The following is a 21,217-nucleotide window of genomic DNA, read 5'->3' on the forward strand; positions in this document are numbered from 1 at the left end:
GAAGAGAACAGGAAATACCAAAGAAGTCAAGAGTCAGAGATAATAATAAATACGTTAGAATATGGGGTGCAGATACTAGGTATTTATCCAAAGGATACAAGGATGCTGTTTTGAAGGGACACACACATCCCCATGTTTATAGCAGCACTTTCAACAATAGCCAAAGGATGGAAAGAGCCCAAATGTCCACCGATGGATGAATGGATAAAGGAGATGTGGTATATATATATACAATGGAGTATTACTTGGCAGTCAAACAGAACGAAATCTTGCCATTTGCAACTATGTGGATAGAATTAGAGGGCATTATGCTAAGCAAAATCAGTCAGTCAGAGAAAGACAAATATCATATGACTTCACTCATATGAGGACTTTAAGATACAAAACAGATGAACATAAGAGAAAGGAAGTGAAAATAATATAAAAACAGGGAGGGGGGCAAAACAGAAGAGACTCATAAATCTGGAGAACAAACTGAAGGTTACTGGAGGGGGTGGGGGAGGGGGGATGGACTAAGTGGGTCAGGGGCACCAAGGAATCGACTCCTGAAATCATTGTTGCACTATGTGCTAACTAACTTGAATTCAAACTAAAAAAATAAATCAAATAAATAGAAAAAAAATTGCAAAAAAAAAAAAAAAAAAGAATATGGGGAGCAGAGCCCAGAAAGAATGATAAAGACTTTGCTAGGCAGCATGTAGCCCAGGCCAGTCTGGCAGGAGGTGGCAGACCTTAAGTTCCAGTGCTTTCCGGGGCGCCTGGGTGGCTCAGTCGGTTGAGCGTCTGACTTCAGGTCACGATCTCGCGGTCCGTGAGTTCGAGCCCCGGCGTTGGGCTCTGGGCTGACGGCTCAGAGCCTGGCGCCTGCTTCCGATTCTGTGTCTCCCTCTCTCTCTGCCCTTCCCCCGTTCATGCTTTGTCTCTGTCTCAAAAATAAATAAATGTTAAAAAAAAAAAATTAAAAAAAAAAAGTTCCAGTGCTTTTCCTGTTTCTTATTCATTGCGTGGCCTCAGGCAACTTTTTAGCTCCTAAGCCTCAGTTTCCTCATCTGTGAATTGGGGATAGTAATAGGAAGATCTAGACCCGCTACAGAGCTCGTGGGAAAGATAAGCTGTTTCCGTGATGGGATTCTCCACACCCGTGACCTGGCATTCCTGTGTGAACAAGCTGAATTTAGAACCCAGACTCTTCAAGTAGACTCTTGTATTTTGAAGAATTCAGTAAGCAACGTAGGAAGCAATGTGATTGCCCCTCTTTCTCCCAGCCTTCCATCCCAGTGTAGAATGGTGGACCCTACAGGATGTGGGGAAGTCCCTGTGAGACGCGCTGTCCAGAAGGAAAGCTGGAGAAGGACGGCTAGGTCTCAGGGTGCCATCTGAGCACACAGGGTTTAATATCCCAGCCGTGTAGGGTCCAGACAAGGCCAAGGATTAGCATTTTAATGGCCTTTACCCTGGTTCTATCGTCAGAACAGGGAGCTGGGAGCCATCCTTCCCAAGGGCAATACAACGCCACGGGATGGGACACCCTCCTTGTTGTTTTAACTCTGTTATCAACAAAGCAAACAGGTAAAACTGGAGAAGGAAGCCTCCGTCTCCAGATACGGTCTACACTCTCGCCCCACAGAACGCCTTCTACAGCTTAACATTTTTTTTAAATGTTTTATTATTTATTTTTGAGAGAGAGAGAGAGAGACAGAGTGCGAGTGAGGGAGGGGCAGAGAGAGGGAGACACGGAATCCGAAGCAGGCTCCAGGCTGTGCGCACAGAGCCCCACGCGGGGCTCGAACCCACGAACTCACGAGATCCTGACCTGAGCTGAGGTCGGACGCTCAACCGACTGAGCCACCCAGGCGCCCCTACAGCTTAACATTTTAAACAACCTCATGATCTTCTTTGGCTCTCCTTTTAAGGCAAGATAATTAATACAAAACTCTCTAAGAAATCATGGGTCACGAAACCAGGCAGCAGCCTCTAAGAATACATCCTTGTGTCTTTCGTTAATTAAAAAAGAACACAGAAGCGTGCGCACAGCGGTTGTTGCAATTACAGACGTGCTCATGGAGTGAGTGGACGACTTAAGTGCACTTAAGCCACAGCTCAGGAAGGAGGGTCGGTCGCTTTCACAGCCTCCACGCTGGGCACCAGCATCTGGACTTCAGCCATCACTTAGAACTAGTTCAACTATCCGCTCTTCGCTTGTGATCATACCCAGAGGCATTTTTTACTTGAAATTTCATAATACAGCAAAAGAATACACTGAGGTGGCCAGAGCCATGCTACAGAGCGAGAGCTCGACAGGCATTTCATATAGTCACGGGATTTACATTACACGATAACCATAATTACTATGCTGCGTGCTTTGGACTTCCAATCCCTCCGCACGTGGATTCTGCGAAACTGAATCAGGTGTGGCCAAGGGCTCGGTTCACATTTTCATTCTGTTCCACATTTTCGGTGCCGATTTACATTTAATTGTATCGTGCCTGTTAACGTTTTAAAACACCCGTCGGTATTTTTCTCAATGAAATGTGGTTTTCGACACCGCGATGTCCAACTCCTTAACACCAGGGCTTTCAAACACTTGTGGCAGAAAATTCACCTCTCTGTCTGAAATTGCTAACGGTTCTTTATGGCCCCGTCATGTGCTTTCCCTCTAAGGGATGCTGCAAAGTTACTGTTGGCCTCTGGCGGGAAAGCCCGGGAACGACATTCATTGCCAGGGTGCCTATAGCATTCTGGTCCAGGTCTCTGAGGATCGTCCCTGATCTTGACCACAAGGTAGTATTTCCTGTGCATCACCTGCTGCAGCTACATGCGGTTCATCATCTAATCGCTCGTGGCCACTTTCAGGAAGCAATGAAAACGAGAGCCGCCACGTACAAAACGGTTACTGCGTGCCAGGCTCCGCGCTGAGCACCCCACTCGCCCTGATGTCATTTAGCGTCCCGCAACCCTGTGAAGCATTTCCTTATATATTTTTTTGTTGTTGAGGAGGAAAGAAAGGCTCAGAAAGATTATTCAACTTGCCCGGGGTCGCACGATTTATAAATAAACAGGCTGGGGACTTGAACCCAGGTGTCTCTGACCACAGAGCCAGGGTTCTGAGCCAGTCTCCTTTGGTGCCTTGTAAACAAAGATTTGGAGATCTGTAAGTGTGAAAACTGTTGTGACAAGGTTAGAAGACTACGGGAGATTTTACTTTATCTCTTCTTTGGAAATGTTCTTCAATACTGTATGACATTTGCAATTTGAAAAAGAGGAGACAGAGCCTAACATCTCAACATCCCATTTCCCGCGTAGCTTGCTCTGAACTAGAAATGTTGTTTGGTAAAGTCATTCGAGTGGTTGATAATTAGGTGTGTAAGTTTTGTATGATTACATCATTAAAGGATGTTGAAGGTCATTATATTTCAATCAGATACAGTGTTTTCCTTGTGGTTAGCGCTGGGGCAGGCAGGTGGACGGAGAAGGGGAAGCTACTAGACTTTCTTACTGTATTTCCCACACTTCATCGCTCTCTCCAGTGATCCCAGCTAGAGCTCTAACTGTTCCTTTTTCCCTGGACTCACTTTCAGGTCAACGTATGTCACTGGCATGGTGGTGCGGGAACGTCACTCCATACGTGGCCTGTGAGCATCTCAGGTCATTTAGTGACCTCACGGAGCACTCAGTCCTTCCTCCCCAGCTGTCTTTGTCTCGCAGAGAGTGAACATTGGTTAGGGACTGGGACTATTCAGAAAGGAATGAATCTTCCTCTTTGCCTGGCTCTGCAGGAAGAGTGATCCGTGGACTTGCCAAAGAGTCTTCTAGAACTGCTGAAGAGGAAGCCTCAGTTTGAGCTTTGCGTGAAGGGAAGAACAAGGTTGGCCATGACTATCCGGGGTTTCTAGGGTGCTTTGCAAATGATTTTATATTTATTACTCTGTCGGAGAAGGTGGATCAGCGTTATGGGAGGCACTTTTTGGTACACAGAAAGAATTTGAGGTCGGTGACTCAACAGCCACTGTCACTGGTTCCTAAACTCTGTTCCTTCCTAGAAGGAGTGGAATAGCGTGGGCATTTCCCTCTCTCTAGCAGTTTATGCCAGTAGAAAACAGGCTAGTAAATTACATGGCTGCCACGTAGGGTAATGTGGGGGATACTAAGAAGCACCCCCAACCCTACCAACAATGCTTCTCAAATCGCCGTGGAGACTGTAGGGACAAGAGACATGGAGAGTCAGTCCAGGGAAGGCCCCAAAGGGAGGGATCTCCACCTATTGGCTCTGGGGTCTGGAGGGAGGGCAGGAGCATCAGTGGAAGTGACAAGAGTTTGGGGAGGTAGCCCTCAGATTAGGGGTGCCTATGGCTATCTCTCCTCAATCTCTAGATTCCAGTGTTCTGACCCGGATCTGAACCCTGGAGGAGGCATTGATGTGGGAAGGTCTTGGAGGGAGCAATTTCAGTATCACAGACCAAGTAAAGACCAGAAGGTACTGTCAGTAGTATCTTCACAGGCCATACTGGGCCATGTCCCCAGCTCCCCTTTCTGAGGCTGGGTCAGTCAGCGCATCCATCTGTTCAGGAGGGTGGCTACTGGTGTGAACACCGAGGATGAAGATGTTGGGCAAAACCGGGGCCTCAGTCTGGGTGAGAGCCACCTCATACCATGGTTTCCTCCCATGTCCCTGAGGCCCTGCAACCCCAACCCACTGGAGGGCTGTCTGCTCCACTGGTCTGTTCAGTCCCCGTATCAGACACCTGTCCCGTGGGCTTCCTCCTCTCACCCAGCAGGGCTGAGCCAGGGTGTTTTTTCCAGTGATTTCCCCAGGCCGATTTTAGACGCAATCAGGTCTCCTAGGAGATGTTTCAGAGTTTGGGGGAATTTTGTATTTTCGTTTTGTTTTTGTGGGGTTTTTGTTGCTTTTTGTTGTTGTTGTTGTTGTTGTTGTTGTTGTGTTAATTTTGCTTATTCGGATAAATGTGCTTATCATGAACGCCAAGCAGCCAGGTAGTCTGGTTGGCTCCTCAGGGATCCTTCCCTGTGGTGCTGGCTCATGGTATCGAGGCCTCCCTGGTCAGAGGCCATGATGAGCATGGCCGTCGGCTGGGAAGCCAGGATTCGCAGGGGCAGCCCAGCCCCAGGCACCTTTAGGCAGGTCACTTTGCCGCTGTGGCCATAAAGTGTTAGGAGAGAGAGAAGCAAATCTTAGGGGGATGTTCCATCCTCCTGTTTAAGGATAAGAGATAACCTCATTGTTACAGGAGATTGTTTGGGGAGGGCCCTTTTCCACAGATATGTGGTCCTCCTCACTCTCAGAGTGGGGTTCCATTTGGCCAAAGGATTCCACATAGCCAAAGGAAGTGCTGTTTTGTCACAGGGGACGGAAGTAAGAGGTAGCAAATGTTGCTCCCACAGGATTCTCCTGTTGCCCAGAACTTCACCTGTGCCAGAGGGAATGTTCCATGGATAACAGGCCATTGGCCAACAGGAGCCTGAAGATTGGCTAAGGTCCTTGCCCATTGTGATGGAAATGAGGTGGTGAGCGGATGGAGCACAGACTCTGGAGTCACATAACACAGGAATACATTTGAATGCAATTCTTCCATTTTGGGGACTCTGGGCCATTAGACAAATTGTTTAGCAGCTCTGTACCTTAAGCTGTAAAATAGTGATAATTATGCCTGCTTTTTCCTGTTATAAAAATTACTGAAGGGCACCTGGGTGGATCAGTTGGTTGAGCGTCTGATTTTGGCTCAGGTCATGATCTCGCGGTTTGTGAGTTCGAGCCCCACATCTGGCTCACTGCTATCAGCCTGTCAGCGCAGAGCCTGCTTCAGATCCTCTGTCCCCCTCTCTCTGCCCCTCCCCTGCATGTGCTCTCCCCAAAAATAAATAAATGTTTTATTTAATTTTTAATTTTTTTTTAATGTTTATATTTTATTTTTGAGACAGAGAGAGACAGAGCGTGAGCGGGGGAGGAGCAGAGAGAGAGGGAGACACAGAATCCGAAGCAGGCTCCAGGCTCCGAGCTGTCAGCACAGAGCCCGATGCAGGATTCGAACTTGTCAACTGCAAGATCATGACCTGAGCCAAAGTCGGATGCTCAACCGACTGAGCCACCCAGGGGCCCCAAGTAAATAAATGTTTTAGAAAATTAATGAATTCAATAATGTATGTGGAAGTCCCAGACATCCAGGGGCTTCAATTAGGATTTGCTTCCTCCTTGCCTTCTTGAGTATTCATGGGGGATAATGAGTACACTCCAGGGAAAGAGAAAGGTTTTGACTTGGAGTCAGTGTTCCCAAGTTTGGTGTAGTCCCTGCCTTCCACCACCACCAGCTCTGCCCCCTTCATAGGGCTGTAAAGATCAAATAAGGGAGTGAATATGAAGGTTTTTGAAAATGGATTCATAAAAACAAGGCTTTATCATTTGTGTATCTTTAATTGTTTGTCCAAGTCTGCTCTTTTTTTTTTTTTGATTTTTTAACGTTTATTTATTTTTGAGAGACAGAGAGAGATAGAGCATGAGTGGGGAAGGAGCAGAGAGAAAGGAAGACACAGAACCTGAAGCAGGTTCCAGGCTCTGAGCTGTCAGCACAGAGCCCGACGTGGGACTCAAACCTATGAACCATGAGATTATGACCTGAGCTGAAGTTGGGCGCTTAACTGACTGAGCCACCCAGGCACTCCAAGTCCAAGTCTCCTCTTTACAGCTGATAGAAATAGCTTGCTGTACCAGATACAGTAATTATAAACGTCATGGTAGTCACCTTACCCCTATCTTGGTTTTCTGTGGCTGTTATAGCAAATTACCACAAACTTGATGGCCTAACTGTAGGTTTTTGTAGATGTTCTTTATCAGGTTGAGGAAGTTTCTCTCTACGCCTAGTTGGCCAAAAATTCTCACTACCAATTTTGTCACCTGCTTTCTTCACATGTGTCGATATGATCTTGTGATTCTTCTTCTTTATCCTGTTGATAGGATAGATTAACTGATTTTCAAATGTTGAGCCAGGCTTGCATGCCTGGGATAAATTCCACGTGGTCAAAAACATCCCACTTTATACATTGTTGGACTTCATTGGCTAATATTTTGTTGAGGATTTGTGTACCTATGTCCACGAGAGATATTGGCCTGTGTTTTCTTTTCTTGTAATGTTTTTGCCTGTTTTTGATATTAGAGGGAGTTAGAATATGGAATAAGAGTGTCTGGATGGCTGAGTTGGTTAAGCATCAGATTCTTAAATCTGGCTCAGGTCATGATCCCTGGTGAGGGGATCAAGTGCTATGTCAGGCTCCATGCTGAATGTGGAGCCTCCTTGAGATCCTCTCTCTCAGGGAGCCTGGGGGGCTCTGTCGGTTAAGCATCCAACTTAGGCTCAGATCATGATCTCGTGGCTCACGAGCTTGAGCCCCTTCAGATTCTGTGTCTCCACCCCCCCACCCCTCCCCCACTCTCACTCTGTCTCTCTTTCTCAAAAATTAATAAACATTAAACAAAAAAAAAATCCTCTCTCTCTGCCTCCCCCCAAACCCCTGCTTGCAAGCTTTCTCTCTCTCTCTCTCTAAAAAAAAAAAAAAAAAAAAAAAAAAAAAAAAAAAAAAAAAAGCGTATGTAATAGAATGAGTTAGGACGACAGAATAGAACCGGTGAATCAGTATGCTTTCTGATTTGGAAGGTTATCAATAACTTGTTTAGATTGTCTATTTCATGTGTGAGTTCTGGCGGATTTTGTCTTATCAAGGAATTGTTCCATTTCATTGAGGTTATCACATTTGTAGGCATAGAGTTGTTCATAGTATTCCTTTACTGTCCTTTTATTTTTTTTTTCCTTTTTTATTAAATTTTTTTTTTAACGTGTGTTTATTTTTGGGACAGAGAGAGACAGAGCATGAACGGGGTGGGTCAGAGAGAGAGGGAGACACAGAATCGGAAGCAGGCTCCCGGCTCCGAGCCGTCGGCCCAGAGCCCGACGCGGGGCTCGAACTCACTGGCCGCGAGATCGTGACCTGAGCTGAAGTCGGACGCTTAGCCGACTGCGCCACCCAGGCGCCCCTTTACTGTCCTTTTAGTGTCCATGAGTTTGGTGGTGATGTTCCCTCTTACATTTCTGATATTAGTAATTTGTGTCCTGTATCTTTTTTTATTTAAATTTATTTAGCCTGGCTAGAGGTTTACCAATTTTGTTGATCTTTGCCAAGAACCAGCCTTCGCTTTCATTGATTTTCTCTATTAATTTCCTGTTTTCAATTTCTTGGCTTTCTACTCTAGTTTTTATTATTTCTTCTCTTTTGCTTACTTTGGAATGAATTTGGTCTTCGTTTTCTAGTTCCCTAAAGTGAAAGCTTATATTCTTGATTTTAGGTCTTTCATCTTTTCTGTTATATGCATTCAATGTTATCAATTTCCCTTTAAGCACTACTTTTGCTGAATCCCACAAATTTTGATAAATTGTGTTTTCATTTTAATTTTGCTCAAAATATTGAAAAATTTCTCTAGAGATTCTTTGGCCTGTGTATTATTTAGAAATGTATTGTTTAATCTCTACATATTTGGGGATTTTCCAGATGCTTTTTGTTGTTGATTTCCAGTTTATTTCCAGTGTGGCCTGAGAACAGACAATGTATGATTTCTATTATTCTAAATTTGTTACAGGGTGTCTTATGACCCAGAAGGTGGTCTATTTTGGTGAACGTTCCATGTGAGCTTGAGAAGAATGCGTATTCTGCTGTTATCGGGTTAGCATGTTTTCTCTTTCTCTATTTACTTTTATTTTAAAATTTATTTATTTTTGAGAGAGACAGAGGCAGCGTGAGCAGGAGAGAGGCAGAGAGAGAGGGAGACAGAGAATCCCAAGCAGGCTCCACCCTGCCAGCACAGAGCCCAAAGCAGGGTCTGAACTCAGGAACCATGAGATCATGACCTGAGCAGAAACCAAGAGTCGGAGGCTTCCCTGACTGAGCCACCCAGGGGCCCCTCTCTATTTACTTTTAATCTATATGTGTCTTTATACTTAAAATGGGTTTCTTATAGACTACACAGAGTTGGGTTTTGTCTTTTGTCTTTGTTGTTTTGAATCATACTTCAATGTATTGTCATTGTCGATCTGTGAACAAGTATGTCTTTTTCCCATGAAGGGAGATCCTTTTCAATCTGCTGTAACACGTGCCCACACATCTTCAACTTGAAAATGTAGCTTTTCAAGCTTTAGTAAGAGTAGACTATTCCTTTTTCACTTTCACAATTTTTAGGCTGCTGCCGGAAGTCTTCTTGGCATCTGTTTTGAATTCTGTTGTCAGTGCATCTCTCACTGCTTTTGCAGAGATCTGGAAGTATCCGATGTAGCTGAGCCCAGCCTGTCACCAGTACACCACCACGATGTCTCAAGAGTGAGCACCTTTGACCAAATCGCAAGGACGTGTTATCGCCGGCCTGGCGGGCAGCCCAGCTACAGGAAGTCAGGCCCGAGAAGCAGAAGGGGCAGGGCCCTACACCAGCCAATCCTGCCACCTCTTGCCCTGCTCCACCTCCCGAATGGCCCCTGCTGCCCACCAGGAGCCAATCAGGTCTCGTTTTTTTGAGCCACTCTGACAATCTCTGTCTTTTCATTGGCTCGTTTAGACCATTGACGCTCAAAGTGATTCTTGATATAGTTAGGATAATATTTAATCATATTTGTTACTGTTTTCTGTCTGGTTCCCTTGTTCTTTGTTACTATTATTGCCTTCCACTCTTCCTCTGTCTTTTGTAGTTTCATTAAGCACTTCATTTTCTCTCCTTTCTTAGTGGGTACGTTATACCTTTTATTTTTTATTGATTTTTTTTACTGGTTGCCCTGGATTCTGCAATATACACTTACAACTCATCCAAGCGCACTTCCAAATAACACTACACTGCTTTCTGGGTAGTGTGAGTACCTTATATAACAAAATAATCCTAATTCCTCTCTCCTGGCCCTTGTATCCTTGTCATTCATTTCACTTATATATAAGCATTCATAAGCATAGATACACATAAGGGATATACGTAAGCACCCATAATTGAATACATTGCTGCTATTGTTTTTATTATTTTTAATTTTATTTTATTATTTTATTATTATTATTATTATTTTGAACAGAGTGTTATCTGTTAGGTCAGTTATGCGTAGGAAAAATAAGTTTTCATTTTACCTTCACTTACTCCTTCTCTGATGTTCTTCCTCTCCTTATGTAGGTCTGTTTTTTTTTTTTTAATTAACGTTTATTTATTTTTGAAAGACGGAGAGAGGCAGATCACAAGTGGGGGAGGGGCAGAGAGAGAATGAGACACAGAATCCGAAGCAGAGCCCGACGGCGGGGCTCGAACTCGGACTGAGAGATCATGACCTGAGCCGAAGTTGGACGCTTAACCAACTGAGCCACCCAGGCGCCCCTCTGTGTTTCTGACCTATAGCATTTCTTTCTCCCTAAAGAACTTCTGTGAACATTTCTTGCAAGGCAGAACCACTGGCAACAAATTCCCTCAACTTTTGTTTGTCCAAGGAAGTCTTGGTTTCTCCTTCGCTTTTGAAGGACTCATTTCTCAGGATTCAGAAGTCCAGACTGGCATTCTTTTTCCTCTCAACTCTTTAAATACTTCGCTCTGTTGTCTTCTTGCTGACAGTCAGGGTTTGTTTGTTTTTTTTTAAGCTGAAGACAGGTGCAACGTTAAAGACATACATTGCAAACCTGTTTGCTCATCAGTGACCCTTGTGACTTGGCCGAATGAGACGACAGGTATTGAATACGACATCAAAGCTGCCGTCACGACATGCTTTTAAGTTCAAACTGAATCATTGCTTTTTTTCCTCTATCACTTTCTTACATCTAGAAAATCAACAAAACATTGAGCCAAAGCTCTGATTCTATCGTTTGCCAGTTTCCATGGTACATATACTCCCACGCTGGCTGATTTCAAGCTACCAACGTGGTGTCATCAAATGCAGGGCTGCGAAAGGACCACAGCAGCTCTGTGATCTGGGATTTTAGTTCGACCGTAAAGATACAGTAGATGGAAGCGTCCTCAAGGGCACAGATAACAGTCAAATGTTGTGAACTATTTAGGAAGTAATGCGTTTTGAGTTTTTATTCCCTTAGTTTTTTTTTGTTAATTTTTTTTTCAACGTTTATTTATTTTTGGGACAGAGAGAGACAGAGCATGAACGGGGGAGGGGCAGAGAGAGAGGGAGACACAGAATCGGAAACAGGTTCCAGGCTCTGAGCCATCAGCCCAGAGCCTGACGCGGGGCTCGAACTCACGGACCTCGAGATCGTGACCTGGCTGAAGTCGGACGCTTAACCGACTGTGCCACCCAGGCGCCCCTATTCCCTTAGTTTTAATACAATGCATTTAATCGTAATTTCACATCATTCACCTTGTTAATAACGGCAATGCTGATCAACCACCCAGCTCGCAGGATGCCTGAAAATTTAACCATCGGCTCTCAGGAGTTGGTCCGTGCTGACTCCACCATGCTGCCGGGTAGTATTGTGGGGAGGACGGTGTCCGGTGAAGGAGGGGGGGAAAGCAGCGAGAATAAAGGGCAGGTTCACCTAGATCGCCAGCCCTTGCTGCCCTGACTCCCTTAGGGAAGCCCATTGGAGAGTGCCTGTGACCTGTTAAAATGGATTTCAAAACGCAACGGGCTGGCCTTGCAAAGTCTCTTCTTGCCACACACCAGTAAAATCATCTTTCCATTGTTTCATTCCCTGTGGCTTAACTCTTGGAAAAGCGTCTGTGTTTCTTCTGCCAATTCTAGCCCCTTCTCTTCCACAGAAAGTTAGACACAAGCCCTGAGATGAAGTCTCCCTTCCCCCCCACACACAACCCAGGGCTCACTGGGTTCTACCACAACGCACGCAGCCGGGAAATTGGGTTTCTGCCAGTTGATACGCCCTTGCCCCCCCCCCCCCCCATGTCTCTGTGGCTTTGTCAGCAGGACCCCACGGCATGTGGAGGTGTTCTCTGAAGTTATGGAACAAATCAGATGTGAGACGCAAGAACCTTTTAAAGCTCAGTCATCCAAGTTCAGCCTTGAACTGACTGACCAGATTTCGGGGTGGTCTGCCAGAGCCCCGCCTCCTCTTTGTGCTCTAAGAAGACTTAGCGGGGCAGAACTCGCAGCGGGAGCTAAAGAGGGGAGGGGGGCCGTTTCTGCTCAAGGCTGGGCTTGCTGAGCCGCTTTCCCGGCTTCAGCAGTCTGTGCACTTGACTCGGACTTCTTGGGAACAGCCAAGTGATTTAAAGCCCGAAAGGAGATGAGCAATCCTCGAGACTCAGGCAGAAAAAGTCCCAGCGACACAGGAAGCCATCTGGTTCCTGATGCATAACTAGTCGGGAGTGTCAGCTCTGTCTGACACTGACCTCGCTCTGCCGTGGCATCTTCGAGCAGCTGCTGGGCTCCTCACCGGGCTCCCTTCTCTTTCTTCACTGGCTGATGGATCTCAAGGGGCTCCTATCCTTGAACTTCCTGCTGTTTCTCTCCCTGGCTTTTGAGCTGAGCTGTGGAACAGGTAAGTGCTCATCTGTTTGAGGGTCTGAGTCCCACCATTACCTGCCAGGACTCAGCCAGCCCAAGGAGAGAGAGAGAGAGAGAGAGAGAGAGAGGAGTCAGCAGGGGCTGGGGGCTGTGGCTTGGCTGCCTCCTCCTCGGGGACTGGTTCTGAGTTTCTCCTGACTCTTTCAAAGAGGAAGGAATAGGATGAGTCCCTGGAGCCTGGATTTTAAGGCTCAGTCTTACCGATGCTGGGAGACCAGGAGCCCTAAGCCAAAGGCACTGGCCACGTTCCAGACCAGCCTCTCAGGGCGAGAAGCTGCGTGGTCAAGGTTCTGGTTGAGCGGTTGGTTTTGCATCTGGCGAAGACCCAGGCTGTGGGGCTGAGATGGACGGGCTGAGCTCTGGGAGGAGACTCCTACATCCCTGCCCTCGGAGGGGATCCTCACACACGCGAGCAGACAAGCCAGAAACATGGTCCAACAACAAAGAGGGGCCGCCGCCGTGCGAAAAGAAGTTAGAAGTGAAAACCCCAGGCATCAGCTGAGAACAGGCAGTGGCCACAGTGTGGTCGTACCGGTGGCTACTTTCCTGGAAGGGAACCTTCCACGGCAGCAAGCGGGGGAGAGGCCAGGATTTTTGGTGTCCAGGGCTGGTTACAGGAAGTGGGAAATGCGAATTGGGAACTCTCAAGGGTCAGGGCATCTTCAGCCACAGCGCCAGACGCACCAGAGAGCCTTTGCGCCTGGGCTCTGCTCCTGCCTTTCTGGCTCGTGTTCCTCCGAAGGCGCGCTTGGTGTTCTGTTAGCAGTCTCAGGGCTACGAGAAAAGGGATTTGAGACTAAAAAGGCCCCGCGAGAAGGGACTTCGGGCTCCCTGAGGAGTGTTTAAGTGTCTTGAGTTCGATCAGACTTGGGGAGGCAGCTTGGCGTGGAAGCAGCTTTAGGGAAGGTGGGGGGAAATCCTGAGGCTCCGGTATTTTGCCCTTGGGGTTTTCAAGACCGCAAATCCATTAAGGACTTTTCCAGGAAAAGCCCAGAGATACGCTAGGGATGTCGGAGAGGCTGCACATGGGGTCTCTCTTTTATTAGATTTCCAGATAAAGAGGCCCTTCCTTGACCCCCGGTTCCCTCAGAATCAGGCAGACCCATGGCTCCTGCTCTCTGAGGGCTCAGGGCTCAGAAAGCCAAACTGATCCGCTTCAAGCCCTTCCAGGTGCGTCCCATGTGTGACTCTAGCATCTGGGGCTATTTCTGAGTGACCGTCAGGAGGGATGGGGTTGAACAGTGGGATGGTAGTTTTAAATCTCTGGGCTTGCTTGTCTGCTGGCCAGCCTGGCCCACGGTGTCCCCACGGTGTCCACCAGGTGCTCCATTGGAGGCTTGGGGCTCCCTGGTTACCAAGAAGCAGCCCAGCCCCGTTGGGCGTGTCTACCCAATAGGCAGCAGCTGTCTTTTCTGAAACACACGCACAATTTTTAGTGTTTTTATTTTTAAATGCACCCGCTTTTGTGAAACCCCAGTTAAATACAGACGGAAATGCTTTGCAAGTGGGACAGGTCAACCATGACAGTTATTCAACCAAGAAGCGTGATTCTTGTAAAACCAGGACCCAGTCTCCCTCCCGTCTCTACTCGGCGTGCCTCCCAATTCCGAGTCAGAATCGTAAAAATCAAAAAGTCCACGTGTCCCTTCCCCTAATAAAGTGAATTTTCCATTCCCTCAATGGTATTTTTTTTAAGTAGACTTTATTTTTAGAGCAGTTTGGGGTTCACAGCACAAATGAGCAGAAGGTACCAAGATTTCCCCCTACTCCCACACATGCACAGCCTCCCTATTACCAGCATCCCCCACCAGAGGGATGCATCTATTGCAACTGATGAATTGCCCCAAGGGGATTTTGTATTCCTCCGTGGGGGTCCACCCCACCTCCTTCTCACACATGAAGGGCAAGAGTGTGGGTTCCAGACTTGGCCCAACTTTGTTCACCTGCCTGTTCCATCCCGAGACGGAGGCCTCAGCACCTTCTATTTCTCAAAAGCTTTAATAAAGCCATCACCTTCACGTCTGTGGCACCAGACTGGAAAGGGGAACGCCGGGGCTATTTGGTTTTATCCATAGGCTGACTTTGGACAATCCCGTTCAGCAACCATCTATTAAGACACACGATGGGGCAGGCGTTGTGCGAAGCGTGGAGGAAACATCAACCGCAGCCTCTGCCCAGCACCTAACATGCTGTCTGGTCAAGGAGAGCCCTTCCACAAATGTTTGTTGAATGGATAATAATAGTAAGCACAGCCTGCTTGCTTTACACAAGGCACTGTGGGTTCTAAGTGCTTTATGTGTATCATTCATTGAATTCTCACACCAACCCTATGAGATATGTGTTATTGTTGTTACGTTACAGTTTTACCCAAAAAGGAATGAGAGGCACAGAGTAGTTTAACAGTTACTCTGCAGTCACACAGCCTGACTTCAGAAGCCTCGATAAATGACACTAGATAAACTTCTGCTCGGTGGGGGAGGGGATGCTAAAATCCGTATCCAGGTCCCATGGTGAATATTAGAATATGTTACCTATAATTGGAGCATGTAAGTTGCTTTTAATTGAATGGAAGTACAGGGAGTATTCAAAAGATGAGAGAAGGTGATAAGATCATAGAAGGAAGTAGAGGGCGTCTGGAAGTATTTGGTCTGGAGTTTGGAAAGTGGATAGGAACTGCTTTCATCAAGTAAGTTTTCGTTTAATGTTTTGTGTGAGCTAGTTTGTTTATTGGAAGGGTATCATGCATACGTCTATAAAACTTCCTCAGTACAAAAGGGTATACAGTGGAGACAAATCCCCCTTCTGCCTCGTGTGTCTTCCCAAATACATTCATCTGGTAGGTTGGGTTTTTATAGGACTTGAAGAGAATATTCCAGATGAAGGCACCAATGCAGAGGTGAAGGGTTCTGAGTGTTCAAGGGGAAATGGCAAGTGGTCTGTTGAGCTAAAGCCCAGGGTCTACAGCCACGGCTTTTCTGTGTCCTCACCTGGCAAGCAGGGACAAAGGTCCCCACCGTTTGCCCCCATCCTATACTCCTGAGGGGTGGTGTCAAGGTAAAACGTCCTGATTTGGGAGAGAGGAGAACTTAGCCTCTCTGTTCATTCACTTATTCATCTCATTCAGTGTTTTGTTCTCTTGAGCAACTGAGTTTCTGCTATGTTCCAGCTGGGCGTTAGGACTCCAAGTGGACAAAAGAGACCCAGTGACTACTCCTGGAAGCTTATTCTTAAGTCATGATGACAGGCACAGATCAGGGTTAAAAGCGTGATGGGTGAGACGCAGGTGTGATACAAAGGCACGGGATGGGGCGCCTGGGTGGCTTGGTCAGTGAAGCGTCCGACTTTGGCTCAGGTCATGATCTCACGGTCCCTGAGTTCGAGCCCGGCGTCGGGCTCTGTGCTGACAGCTCAGAGCCTGGAGCCTGTTTCAGATTCTGTGTCTCCCTCTCTCTCTGCGCCTCCCCTGTTCATGCTCTGTCTCTCTCTGTCTCAAAAATAAATAAACGTTAAAAAAAATTAAAACAAAAAAACAAAAAAACAAAGGCACGGGAGGCACAGGCAGGGAGGCCTAGACTAAGCCAGGGGTCAGAGGCAGAGACCTGAAAGACAGAAGGAGGCAGCCAGGGAAATACAGGGGGGCAACAGGCATTCAGGCTGGGGTAAATGCAAATACTCTGAGACAGAAAGACCCAGCAACGTCAAGGAACAAGGGAAAAGAGGATGGTTCATGGGACTGCAGCTTACAAAGCAGGCTTGGACAAGTTATCTTTTCTCCCTGGGCCTAGATCTGCCGTAAGAAGTGAGAGCTGTTAAGTGCCGCCCCCTCCTCCACTCGAAAGAAATGCTATAGGGAGATGTGAAAGCGTCATGGCGGCAGAAAAATGGAGGGCGGGGGGTGGCTGTCATTAGGTAGAATCCCATCTCGTGAAGGGTTGGCTAAATGCTGCTGATTTCAGGAAAATATCCATGGGTCCACGTGAATCACTCTACTTTCTAAGTAGAATTACCCTTGAAGAAAGTGAGTTGGTGTTTCCTCCAGACGCTTTAGTAAACAGGGGCTGACTGAATCACAGACCCACTGGAAAACACTCATCAGACGGTAGGAAGTTTCAGGAGCAGGGACTCCACTTGAAGGGTTTTGTGAACCACTTTAAAGTCCCCCTATTTTTTTTCCACTTGTGTTTAGGTGGTGCTGGTTTCTAGTCCCCCCTCCCACCCCAGCCACTGACACGGAGTCAGTTGGTAGGTCATCATTCTTTGTGTGGGTTGCAGGGTGTGAGGGTCTCTTCCTGACCAAGTTTCAATGCCACTCCCCGTGAGTGAGCGTGCACACATCACTCAGCCTGCCCCTCTCGAATCTGCCCCTTCTCTTCTTGTCCTCTTTCCCTTCCTACTTGCTTTCTTTGATTCCTTTGGTGAGGGGCTCCCCCCGTCTCGTCCTATAAACTCCTTTTCCTTCATTGTTATGAGTCTCCCCCAATGTCGCCCTTGTTTCAGCCCATGTGGACTGCCTCGTGCTTCCCCCCTCCTCGGAATCTCTAGCCCAACGCCACCTGGGCCCTTTACGGGCCAGTGCTGGGATTTCAGGGCATTTTTGGTGTGGAGAGGATTTGGTCTGTCCAATTTTCCAACAGCCAATCTTAGTCACAAGTCAGTTGTGTCCTTTCTAAGTGCCTGCGTTACTTAACCAGGTGGTTTTGTGTTACTTTTCTGGCTTCCTTATCAGCTAGAACAATCTATGCTCTCTGAGTCATGGGCTCCTTCTTTTATGAGAATTAACTTATGGTTAAGTTCAGTTATATATTGGGCACAGCTCAATAAAAGAGATTTTAGTCAGGTAATGTCATTTTTTGCAGTCGTAGATCAAACAGATATTTGCGAAAAGCTTACCATGCACCAACTACTGCTGTCGGTGTTAGAGACAAAACAATTGAACAGAATGAAATTCTTCCTCTTGAAGACTTGCATCCTAGCCAGGGACACAGAAATAAGATGAGCAAATATGCAATGGTGCTAGAAAGCCCTGGAAGTTTAAAAGCAAGAGAGAGACAAAAGCTGACATAGGTTTAAAAGATGACTCTGCCCGCTGTATGGATGCCGGGGGATGAGTTGGAAGCCAATGGCCATGCCAGGCAATGATGATAGTGGTAGAAATGAGGGAGGTTCTAAGTGCTAGGATTGCAGATCTTTTCTGACGGTAGAGCCAACAGGATTTGCTGATAGACTGAATGCAGAGTATGAGAGAAGGAAAGGAGTCAAGGATGATTCCAAAGGCTTCGGTCTGAGAATTCAGGAGAGTTGTAATGCCGTTGGTAGAAGGGGCTATAGAACCAAGAGTTCATCTGCTGAGTTTGCAATGCCCTTCAGACCTCCAAGTGCTGATCTGTGTAGGCAGTTTGGGAGGGAGATCTATCTCTGCAAGCATTCCAGAAGTATGCAACCCATGCAGCTGGGTGAACGTGGCTGGGAGAGAGGAGGTCTGGGTACTGAGTCCTGGCATGCTCCAATATTTAGAGGTTAAGAGCAGCAGGTTCCAGTCAAGGAAACTGACAAGGGGCAGCCAATGAAAGAGGAAGAAAACCAGGGGAGCGTGATGCTCCAGGGGACTGAATGAAGACTGTTTCAAAGAGGGAGTGGGGAAGCATGTCAAGTGCTCCTGAGAAAGCAAGATGAGAATGGAGAATGGACTCGGCACCACGGTGCATACAATGACCTCGACGAGTGACCTTCCAGTGAGTAGTAAGGAACAGCACCTGCCAGGAGCGGGCACAGGAAAATGGGTCAGGAAATGGAAACAGAAAATATCAACACATATTAAAGGGCTTTGCAATAAAGGAAAAGAGAGATATGAGGCAGCGGCTAGGGATGAACCTGGGGTCAGGGGAGGGGTTTGTAAATGAGGGAAGTTACAAGTGGGTTTATTGTGTATTGATGGAAATAACCCACAACATTCTATGCCAATAACGGAGCTGATGATGCAAGGGATGAGGGCAATTGCAAGAGCAAATTCTTGAAGTGGGCGAGTGCTCCGTGAAGGACGAGGCTAGACCTAAGGGGAGCACAGACTACCCATCTAAGTAGGTAGGTTTCCTGGTGGTGGCTACAAATGGAAATTCTCCTCTTGTTTCGACTCCTTTTTCAGTGAAATGAGAATCAGAGTCATCAGCTGAGGTCATCAGTTTGAGAAGAGGAGAGGAGGTGTTAAATAGTCAGCAGTAGGATCCCTTACAGTGATTTGAAAGGTTTGGTTTTGGGTTTCTTTTTCTTTTTCTCTCTTTCTCTCTCTCTTTTTCCTTCCTTCCTTCTTTCTTTCTTTCTTTCTTTCCTTCTTTCTTCTTTCTTTTTCTTTCTTTTTTTGGTTGTTGTTGTTGGCTCAGCTCTTTTGAAAAAGAGAAGTAAAATAATTTCTCAGCCTTGATATTGGGAACTACTTAACAGTTTTTTTGGAGAGCAAGAATTCCAGAGTTTGAACCCCGGGCTTACTACCTGCCTGGCTCCACACCCCTCAGACTTTTTTCTTTCTTTGTCATCTGAAAAACGACGTTCTGTAGCCTTGGTGTCCTGGGCTCACAAGCTCAGAATCAGCTTTGGTTGCTCTCCACCCTTCATATTATGTACCCAGTGGTGGTGAGAAGTCTGGTCAAGGAATTAGCAGACCTGGATTCTAGTCCAGTTACTAATCACGTGACTTTCGGGATGTCCTTTAACTTTTCCACATCTTCGCCTCTCTGTGCCTTCACTATAAATCTGAGTTGAGAGAATTCTCTCCTAGATCAAAGAAATCCAGTGTCCCAGTTAGTCTGCACACCTCCATTATTAAAAAAAAAAAGAAGATGTGGTTTATATATACAATGGGATACTACTTGGCAGTGAGAAAGAATGAAATCTGGCCATTCGTAGCAACGTGGATGGAACTGGAGGGTATTATGCTGAGTGAAATAAGTCAGGCAGAGAAAGACAGATACCATATGTTTTCACTCATATGTGGATCCTGAGGAACTTAACAGAAGACCAGGGGGGAGGGGGAGGGGGGAAAAAGTTACGGAGAGGGAAGGAGGCAAACCATCAGCGACCCTTGAATACTGAGAACAAACTGAGAGGGGAGGGTGGGCGATGGGCACTGAGGAGAGCACCTGTTGGGATGAGCACTGGGTGTTGTATGGAAACCAGTGTGACAATAAATGATATTTAATGTAAAAAAAAAATTTAAGATTTCCATTGGGATGTTTGAAACATTGAGAATACAGCGGGACTATCGTGACTGCCCTCATTGGCTGCTAAGCACCTGGCAATGCCAGGGAGAGGCCGGGAAGAAGAAGGAGCACCTATAGTCTGTCATTCCTGATCCACAGAGAGGATGTGATTCTCAAAAATGTCCACGATAAGGGACTTTCTTCTTCCTCCTCCCACAGGTGAGAGCTTGATGACTTGTCAAGAGGTCACCGAGCAGTTGGGAAGAAATTTGCTGCTGCCCCTGGCGTCTGAAGGCATAAGTAAGAGCATGAACAAGAGTATCCACATCCTGGTCACAAAGTCAGAATCACCGCAAAAAAATGTCAAGACGAAAATAGTGTCTCTGAGTCTGCCGGAAAGGGCCTCTCCACGCTTTCTGGAAAATGGCTATAAATTCCATCCGGAGAACCTGAAGCTGGAGATCCTGCAAAGCAAGAAGGAAACTGAGGGCTGGTACTTCACGACCCTGGAGGAGAACTTTTCAGTTCGCCATTTTTGCCTGCAGCTGAAGCTCTTTGGTAATGACAGGGTTTCCCCGGTCCCCACCAGGCGGGGGTGGGGGGTGGGGGGTGGGGTGGGGGTGGGTGGGCAGCGATAGTCCCTTGCCTAAGAATTTAGCGAGGGTTCCAAGATTGGGAGTGACTTTTAAAGATCAGCAAGTCCAGGGTGTTGAAACTGTGGTTTAGGAAGAGGTTTTAGAGATTCACAAATCTTTTTTGTCCAAATGGCCCATTGGTGGTAGCTGAGAGCACTAATTACTACCCCCATTTGCCAAAGACGAGGAGCCTAGCTGCTCACGGACTACAGGGCCTAGGAGCCTGAGAGTCTCAATTTGCAAATAAGACTTGGCTTGAAAAAGGGTTTTGTTTTTCCCCCGATTTTTAAAATGTTTGAATGCCGCGGATCAAGTCCGACCTCTTTTCCATAGATGAAGACATTGAAATCCACAGGACTGTCATGTGCTTACACACGTCCTCGTGGCTGGTCCCCTGCACTAGGGGCCTGGGCAAAGGAGAGCTGAGTCTCAGCCCACGCACCACTCCCACGCCCCATGCCCAGGAACAGGACCACATCCACCTGCTAGAAGGGCTCTTTTTTTTTTTTTTTTTTTTTTTTGGCATCGCAAGAGAGACTCTGGTTATAAAGTCGCTTAGTTGCAGAACTTAAACTAGAACCTAGGTCCATCTGAGTCCAAGGCCAGTGCTTTTTTTGAGCCTCTTTAACTGCCAGCCCCTCTTGAATGCACCCAGAGTTTGTGTCTTTCAAGCCCAGAGGCTCCTTTATAGAGAGACTTATCTCTGAGATGGGATAGAGAGCCTCACCTACCCAGCATTTCTTTGAAATCCCCAGATGCCTACAGGAGAACATCAGGAGAGTCCTTCCCCCTCCTCCACACAGTGTATGCAGACTCCCTTCAGCCCCCTGACAGGTACCAGGGA

General features: G+C 46.8%; 1 protein-coding gene and 1 pseudogene across 3 annotated transcripts in view; one reads left to right on the forward strand and one right to left on the reverse strand.

The window, feature by feature from the left end:
- Positions 1-9,207: 9,207 nt before the first annotated feature.
- On the reverse strand, positions 9,208-9,852 carry LOC125155078 (ATP synthase subunit epsilon, mitochondrial-like; annotated as a pseudogene).
- A 2,099-nt stretch (positions 9,853-11,951) lies between these two features.
- SLAMF1 (signaling lymphocytic activation molecule family member 1) overlaps positions 11,952-21,217 on the forward strand; it is a 34,142-nt gene continuing 24,876 nt past the window's right edge. For 2 of the 3 annotated variants that reach the window (XM_047840963.1, XM_047840966.1), the window contains exons 1-2: positions 11,952-12,519; positions 19,958-20,296. In XM_047840963.1, the coding sequence (XP_047696919.1) occupies positions 12,444-12,519; positions 19,958-20,296 (415 nt within the window). In that variant the 5' untranslated portion in view covers positions 11,952-12,443. The remainder of the gene's footprint in view (positions 12,520-19,957; positions 20,297-21,217) is intronic. The other variant, XM_047840964.1, reaches the window with a different exon arrangement.

The sequence above is a fragment of the Prionailurus viverrinus genome, chromosome F1 (assembly GCF_022837055.1).
Source record: "Prionailurus viverrinus isolate Anna chromosome F1, UM_Priviv_1.0, whole genome shotgun sequence".
Taxonomy (NCBI): Eukaryota; Metazoa; Chordata; class Mammalia; order Carnivora; family Felidae; genus Prionailurus; species Prionailurus viverrinus.